The 8,197-nt window shown below is 51.7% G+C and overlaps 1 protein-coding gene across 3 annotated transcripts in view; it reads left to right on the top strand.

Moving 5' to 3' along the window:
• Positions 1–4,678, top strand: part of GRAMD1B (GRAM domain containing 1B) — a 175,733-nt gene extending 171,055 nt beyond the window's left edge. For 2 of the 3 annotated variants that reach the window (XM_007462809.1, XM_007462808.1), the window contains 4 exons: positions 786–797; positions 1,389–1,496; positions 1,815–1,932; positions 4,473–4,562. In XM_007462809.1, the coding sequence (XP_007462871.1) occupies positions 786–797; positions 1,389–1,496; positions 1,815–1,932; positions 4,473–4,562 (328 nt within the window). Of the gene's footprint in view, positions 1–785; positions 798–1,388; positions 1,497–1,814; positions 1,933–4,472 lie in introns of all 3 variants that reach the window. The other variant, XM_007462807.1, reaches the window with a different exon arrangement.
• The last annotated feature ends 3,519 nt before the right edge of the window (positions 4,679–8,197 follow it).

Below are 8,197 nucleotides of genomic sequence, written 5' to 3'. Positions count from 1 at the left end.
GGAATGCCGCCTTCCATAGGGCTGGAAGCCCAGGTGAGAAACACAGTCACACACACCACACACACCACACACCACACACCACACGCAGCACACACTTTGAAAGGTCAGAGGCGTAGTATAGGTTTTCTTTTTCTTTGTTGGTCTCTTTTCCATCTATTTGTTTTATCTTCCCATTTTTGTCATTCTTTTTCCTGTGTGTCTGTACTTTCTCCTTTAATGGAAATAACTGATCTTTGTGGAGGGCTTCACATACATTCCTTCCATGCACATAACAACCTCAGCAGGGTAGGTATTATTGTCCTGTTGAAGGAACTGGCTTTCAGTGAAGCTAGGAAACTTGATTGAAAGTTGAGATGTTTCAGCAGTGAGCCGGGCGTTGTGCCCAGTTCTGCGTGTCTGCATCCTCTCTTTCCCAGAGCTTTCATGTCTCCATCCCGTGAACCTCTGTTATAAAATGATCTTTAGGCCACTGAGGCCAAGAGAAGAGAATTCCCACAGGCCTCAGTGACTCTTCATCATTCCCCACTGGGTCCCCCGGCCCCTGGTTTTCCTGCCACCTCCCTGACTCTGAGCACTTCCAGCCCAACCCTGAGAAACCTGGGCTGGTCCTCGTGCCCCGTGCAGGGCTGTGGCAGGTGCACGGAGGAGACGGCAGCTCTCGGGCAGTTGTGCTAACATCTGGGAGGAGTATCAGGGGCAGAGCTGGGAATCCCGCTGGAATTCCTCCCCCGGTTTGGGTTTGTAGGAGGATCCTTGTCTCGACTGATCACCCTTGAAGTGCTAAGAGTCTGTGTACAGTTGCTCCCCGCGCCCCCCTTCCTTCCTGCTAGACGTCGCCATCCTGCTGTGTCTCTGCTCCTGGCATTGCTTTGTCACAGACGCTCACTTTCTCTCTGCCTCGGGTTGAGCTGGCTTTCCCCTTCCCCACAGGAGCCTGTTTCTAACCTCTGCCTCCTCCCTGTTTTTCTTCCTTGCTCCCACTGGGATCTGTTTCAGGTGCTGGCTCTATGGTTGCTTCTTTTACCGCATCATCTCTTTTCCTCTCCATCTTACCTCGCTTCCCCCAACACCCAGGTTCTGGGTGACCTTTATGTCTCTCCTTTCTGTTGCGTTCACCCCACACACCTCTCCACGGCCCTTTCCTGGCCCCTCCAGATGACACTGCTTCTCTCTCTCTCTCTCTCTTTCTCTCTTTCCCCTCCCCACCCCCCACCCCCGCCTCCGCTGCATCCCTCCGGCTCACTTAACCACTCCCTGCGATGCATCAGGTGACCCAGTGGTCAGTGGACAGTGGCCCCTGGGGCGGGGGCGTGCCCGGCTCTGAGAGGGAGGGCGCTCCCCCAGACGCCGGCTCATGGCTCTCGCTTTCCCCCTTGTCGTCTTCTTAGTCTGGTGCTGCTGGTCGTCCTCAACATGATGCTATTCTACAAACTCTGGATGTTGGAATATACCACCCAGACCCTCACTGCCTGGCAGGGTCTGAGGCTCCAGGAAAGGTAATCCTGGCCTCTCCCCCTTGCTCCCACCTTCACCCCAGCCAGTACTGTGTCCCAGCTCCCGCCTCCCAGTCTCCTTGGGACGGCCCTGCTGGCCTTGGCGGGGGGATAACCCTCTGGGATGAGTGCCTAGGCAGGCTCTGAAAACTGTCCGGGTAGTTTCAGTCTGCTTCTGATTTGGGGCACAGGGGAACCAGGGCACTGAGCAAAGGACAGAGCGCTCTGATGTGGCTCTCTGTCCTTTAGGGGTCTGGGCGCATAGGACAGTCGACGGGCCATAACTCCAGCTGCTGGGGTGCCCCTTCTTCTACCCCACAGGTTACCCCAGTCTCAGACAGAGTGGGCCCAGCTCTTAGAGTCCCAGCAAAAGTACCACGATACCGAGCTCCAAAAATGGAGGGAGATCATCAAATCCTCGGTGATGCTTCTTGACCAGGTGAGATGCCCCCACCGTCCTTCCTTGCCCTGGTCTTACGGAGATGGGACTTCTGCCCTGTGCTCTGAGGAGAGCGCCATCTCCATCATCGTCCACCAGATGCCCTCCTCCCATTCGTCCTTCCCCCAGGCCATCCATTGTTCTGATTTTAAAGCCACCCTTGAGTGAGCTGTGGGAGACACCCGTGTATTCCCCAAAATTATGTCAGTGAAATAACACACTGGATTTGCAGTAGGAAAACTGTAGGTTAGATGGAAGGAGAGCTAATTTTTCTTCTTGATAACCCATAGCCATCTGGCAGGCCTTGAAAGAGATAACCCCCTTTTTGCAGAGATTTATCTTCCCAGAGGGCGTGTCTTTCTAACTCCTTTTGATGTGTGCTCCCCTCCCCCACCTCCTGCCCTCAAAACACGCACACAACACCCAAGGCCCAGGCTGTGGCCCCTCCTCAGGGGCTGTGCTGAGAGTCTGGGAAGATGGCTGGTACTGTGTCTCCTTTTCATAACGTCTTCTTCCTGGTACGGTTTTCTTTCTGAAAAACTAGATGCGTCTTTTTAAGAAAGTCGTTCTGGGGCAAAATCAATAGTTAGCTTCATTTTATCAGCCTGAGGTGGAATCCTAATCTTGCCACTGACTAGTTTTGTGACCTCAAGCAAGGGATTTAGTATTAGGGACCTTCGGTTCCTTCATTTATAAAATTGGAATTATAATCATTGCTTCGTGAAATTGCTGTCACATTTGATCTGATGGCCCATGGGAGGCACTCGTTAATATTCAACTTTATCTCCCCTTCATGGTTTGGTTTCTTAGCTCTAAATTAAGGAGAGAGAATTTTAATGCAGCTATCATGATCCAGTTTAATGGGTTTAGAGTGTCACGCATAACATTGGAGCCACGTTTAAGAAGGGCATTTTTTTTTTTTAACCAAAGGAGGGCAAGCAACACAGCAAGGAATTTGGAAGCTCTGTCCTATCAGGAAGGCTTGAGAGAAGTAAAGATGTGCTCAGGAGCAGGGAAGACGGGTGGGTGAGCAGCACAGGACAGTCTTCAGACGTTGGGGTCTAACATCTAGAAAAAGGGTTAGACTGCTGTGAACATCCAGGGGACTGAACTAGGGCCAGAAGTTACAGGGAATCAGATTTTTGAGTCATCAACGGAAAGCACACTCCTTATGGGTAGAGCAGTCCAGCAATGGAACGGGCTACTTTGAAGGACTGAAAGTGCTCAGAGGGTGATGCGATGATGTGGGGTGAGGGACTTATGAATTAAAGGCAGGGGGCAGTTGGACTGGATGACCCGGTCCCCTTCCAGCTGTGGAATTCTATTCACGGTGGGTCTCCTTCAGAAGGAGCTTGGGGCAGGCAGACCTGTAGCCTCGTAGACTCGACTCTACAAGCATTAAGATCGGTGTCTCGTTCCGTTTCCTTGATTTTGTTTTTCGTTTTTCTTTTCCCCCTTTTTTGGGGGGTTGGGTGGGGCGTGCCACGCTGCGTGGCTTGTGGGATCTTAGTTCCCCGACCAGGGGTTGAACCCAGGTCCTGCCACTGAAAGCGCCGTAGTCCTAACCACTGGACCGCCAGGGAATTCCCATCGTTCTGTCCCCTTTAAAAGAACATTAATGGGCCCCTCATCCCTCCTGATATCGAAGAACTAAAGAGAAGAAAGTGACAGATTAGGCCGAGAGATCAGAGGTTCTCAAAATCCGTAACTGTTTACCTGTGAAATGTTAACCGTCCTGTGTTAACAAGGCAGCTTACCTAGAACCAGGGTAGGATTCTCCCGCTGGAATTGCCCCATGTAAACTCCATCCCGTGATGTGGGATGTATCTGTTTCTTAAAGAGGGTTAAGAAATTCGGTTAAGAGTCAGTTAATTCAATGACGTGGGTACAGCTAGGAGCCTACTCAGTTTTCTGCTTGGCACCTGGGGTGTACAAGGTAAGGATAAGACAGTGCAGTCCCAACACAGCTGAAACAAAGCCATTAAAGATGACTGCAGCGCAGAGCCCTAGTGAGGGGTCCATGAAAGGCCAGGAGAGAGAGAGAGATGGCTGTGAGCCAGAGAAAGTTTGGATTTGTTCTGGGCCTTGATAGTAGATGGGTGAGGTAGAATGGGCAAGAGAGAAGAGTCCGAGCTGGGGGAGCAGTGTGGCAAAGGTACCAGGAGAGGAGGACAGTGTATTCAGGATCCCTAGGAAACCAAGCCGAGTGAGCAGAAGACCGATCAGCGGCATCGGACGCGGGTCCTGATAGCAATGGAAGCTTCGAGAGAATTCTTGATTCCGTGAAACAAGGACCACAGCACATTGAGACACAGCACCCCTTACCCCCTTACCCCAGGGGTTCCCAGTGCTCGACCGGCAGTCCCCCTTCAGCCTGAGACTGTGTCCCTTGAGAACGACCCTTGTTTCAGGAGCCTGCTGCCTTTAGCTGCCCGGCCTGGCGGGGGGACCCGCCATACGTGGGTGTGGTGGGTGCTGCTGAATGGAGGAGCCCACTGAGGGCACAAACCCGGGCTGGGGTGGGCTTCCCTGTCTTACAGATGAAGGACTCACTCATCAATCTTCAGAACGGCATCAGGGCCCGTGACTACACGTCAGAAAGCGAAGAGAAGAGGCACCGCTATCACTGACAAGGCAGGAGCGGGGGCAGCGGCAGGAGGCCTGTGCAATACGTGTACATAGACCATATAAATATATGTGTATAAATAGAGAAAGAATATAAATATATATATTATATACAGATTTTAAAAAGAGATGATGCCTATGTACCAGGGAGAAGGAGCGGGCCCGCCCCCTGTGCTGGCCGGCGGAGGGGCCAGGAGGGCAGGGACCACCTCTCAGCACCCACCTCCCCTGAGCCTCTTCCTCTCCGTCCTCTCGTCCCCACCCTTTCCCTCGCTGGCCGTTCCTGGCTCTGAGAAGGGAGACGTGGAGCCAAAGTTATGCCTGTGAAGACCCCGGGGGTCGGTCGTGAAAAGAAGTTTCAAGGGGGCATTGCTTAAGGTGCTTCATTCCCTAATCCCCTTTTGATTTGTTTCCAAAATAAACGAGAATCTTTTTTTCCCCACCCACACTTCCCCAAGTGTTCTCTTGGGAACAAGGAAGCATCAAAAGCAGGGCACAAGCTAAACTCCACCATATGAGGCCGCCCGCTCTGTGTGGACCGTGCACCACGAGTCAGGTGCAGAGGACCGCGGGACAGCTGGGGAGGCTGCTCTGGAGGGTTTGGGCTTTGTAGCCACAGGCCCCTGAGGGCTTGTGTTCTGAAGGGCATTCTCCTTCCTCTACCCTGCGTGGGGTGTGGACCCAATAAGGGCTGGGGATTTCTTACTTTCCCCCCCCCCCCCCCCCCCTTCTCTCTGGTCTTTTCCCAGGCTGGATCTGGGTGAAGTGTCACTTTTTAGTGCCTAAAGCCCTATTTTTCCTCTGTGCCCTAAGAGCACATTGTTTATTCGTCAGGGTGGGAGCATTTTTGATCTTGTTAAACCTCTTTTAGCGATTGTAAGCAAGTCAGGTCTGTGGCTCTAACCCCTTCCCTTCGATCTGTCATTTGATTTCTAGGATGAATCAGGGTGTGTTCTAGGGCCTCCAGGGTTTGAGAGAGTGAATGCACTAGCCATGTAAGAATTGTAGGGTCTAACCACAGAACTACTATGGGTCGCGAGCACCTATATCCAAGCACTCTTTGGCGGCCAGCCTCATTTCCTCTCAGCGAGGAAACAGCTTAGTCAAGGGAGACAACCGTCTGAGAACACTTTGCACATGAAAGAAGACCTAAGCCTTGGAGGGAGTGGATTTGGCAAAGGTGCCTAGGTTTGGGCAGGAAAAAGCCAGATCGAGTCTACCCCACAGAGGGCCATTCCAAACCCTGTTTCTGAGAGTTGGGAGTGGAAGTTCTGGCAGAGGGAGCAACCAGCACCTTCTCTAGTCTCTGGCCCCAGAGAGGTATGAGACCACTAAGGAGTAGAAAGAAGACCATGGGTTAGGAAAGTGAGTCATCTAGGGCCTTTTGGGGGTTGGCTCACAGAACTGATGGCCCGTCTGGGCATGCTTACCGTCCTTCACACACTAACTACTATCTCTTCCTGTGATGACCCAAGGAATCCGGCCAGCCCCAGGCAGAGCTTGTAGAGATTCTTGATCAGGAAAGGATTATACCAATTTGGCAAGGAGAGCTCTTCCAGACTGCTTGTTCTAGTGGACTCCTTGGTGGAAGGGGCAGAGGAAAGAAAGGTAGATTTGATCACTGATCTAGCCCAAAAGAAGAGCATGTTGTATTCTCTTGGACTGGCTTGAGCATCCCACTTTAGCGATTAAAGAAAGTTCTTGACTCTTCAGTCTGTCCGAGAAGAGGGCCTCATTATTGCCTTAAGGGCAAGATGAGAAGACAGAAAGATACACAGCCAGGCCATCCCCCCCAGGGGGAGTAGGATGAGATGGATGATTCCATAATGGTCGTCTAGAATCGTTGATATCCCTTCTTTAGAAAAGGAGATATGAGCAAATGGAGTTGCATGTAATCCTTGTGAAGTGTGCATATGCCCACAGGCCAGCGGCTCAAGATCATATCTGTCCCTGTCCCGGGACTTTGAATGGGAGACCCTGGTGAGGGTCAGGGTTCATGGGCCGTGAGCCAAAGAAGGAGAAACAGTGCAGGCTGCTAGGAATTTTCCGGTTGGAGTAGCCAGAAGTCAAAATTATTCCCCGAAACTTTTGAAAGAAAAGGACAAATGATAAATTCTCTAATTTATTCCATACGTAATTATTTATTTAAATTATTCAATTATTAAAGGTACCATATTGGGACCTTAGGGATGGGTCCTTTAAAAGGACTCTTTGCTGGGAATAAAGTGGTATAGTGGGCCTGGCTACGCGGAATTGTTCGGCTTTTGCTTCACCTCTCGGGCCCCTCTCAGGGAGGAGTATGTGACAGGGAGGGATGTCCATGGAGCCCTCTTGATTTCTGGGGTTTTGAATCCGGGAGACAGTGTGTGCACATGGGGGAGCATCTCTTGGCCTGCCTCATTTCTGAGAATCACGGATCGTTTGTGGGAGCTTTCTAGTCTAGTAATATTTTGATTTTCAAACCAGGAGAAAACCAACAGCTGTGTTCACTCCCAGACAAAAGCTTTTCCCCTTTATTCAGGAACCTGTCAAAGAGAAGGGGCCTCTGCCCTAGCAGCTCAGTTTGGGAGTGAAACACATAAATAACATTGTGACTCATGGCTGGCAGCCCTGGCTTGTAAGGGAGCATTAAAACCACCATGTCTTATGTTATTTCTTCCAGCCAGGGCATTTTTTTGTTTTGCTTTCTTTGTTGTTGTTGTTTGGTTTTTTTCACATAAGAGCTCAGTCATATAGGAGTCTTTCTGCGAGGCCTCATGTGGTGAGACATTTGAGAGCTTGCACTCAGTTTCAAAGACTTTGCCGTTTCTAGACAGGTGAGAACAGCAGCGGGTCTGCATTCTACTCCTGCTGACTGGGGGGGAATTGACGGGACTGGTGTTGGAGAGGCCAGTCATGTCTGTAACTCTCTCCTTTCCCCCATCCCCCTTCCTGGGACAAAGGGATAACATTCCAGGACAGCAAGGTCAGCAACTTAGAGCTCTCTGGAAGGGCAGCGAGCTGAGGGGTTCAGGGGACCTGGGCCTGAGTCCTGGCTCTGCTGTTGGGCAGGTCACACCCCCCCGCGCACATAGCCCCGGTCTCTGAGCCTCTGAAGCCTCATCTGTAACAGGAGGGGCTTGAGCTAGACTGTCCCTAAGGTGGATCCTAGCTTTGACATGATCTTGGAGGCTGGGTCAGAGACTGGCGAGGCTGGGCTTTCTCAAACTGGGAAGGTGCCCTGCCAGGAGAGGACAAGCCTTCTGGACTAGAGCCTCCCTGGAGTTCAGATGAGTCGTAGGGCAGGGTCTGGGTTCCCAGGCAATCCAGGGTAGTTGAATCTTCTTTCCGCGCTAGGAGGGGCAGGGAGGTCCAATGAGAGGCAGGTGGGGGAGGGAGAGGGAGAAAGATGAAAGCTTGCTGCCTTGCTCGGTGTGAACCTAGGAGGGTGTTTCTTCCTTTGTTGGCCTAGTCTTCCTTTGGGAAGGGTCCTTTTGGACTTTCTCTCAGCTGGGAAGAGGAGGATGGTGGCAAGAAGGACACCGTCTTGGACTAGGCCCACCTTCCGTCCCTGGGCTGTGAAGCCTTCCGTCCGTCTATCCATCCTCCCCCCTCCTTGCTAGAGCAAACGGTGGAGAGAAGTCATTCCTGCTTCTACCAC

The sequence above is a fragment of the Lipotes vexillifer genome, unplaced genomic scaffold (assembly GCF_000442215.2).
Source record: "Lipotes vexillifer unplaced genomic scaffold, Lipotes_vexillifer_v1.1 scaffold1447, whole genome shotgun sequence".
NCBI lineage: Eukaryota > Metazoa > Chordata > Mammalia > Artiodactyla > Lipotidae > Lipotes > Lipotes vexillifer.
Note: the sequence above shows the minus strand (reverse complement) of the source record. Positions and strands in the feature narration are given on the sequence as shown.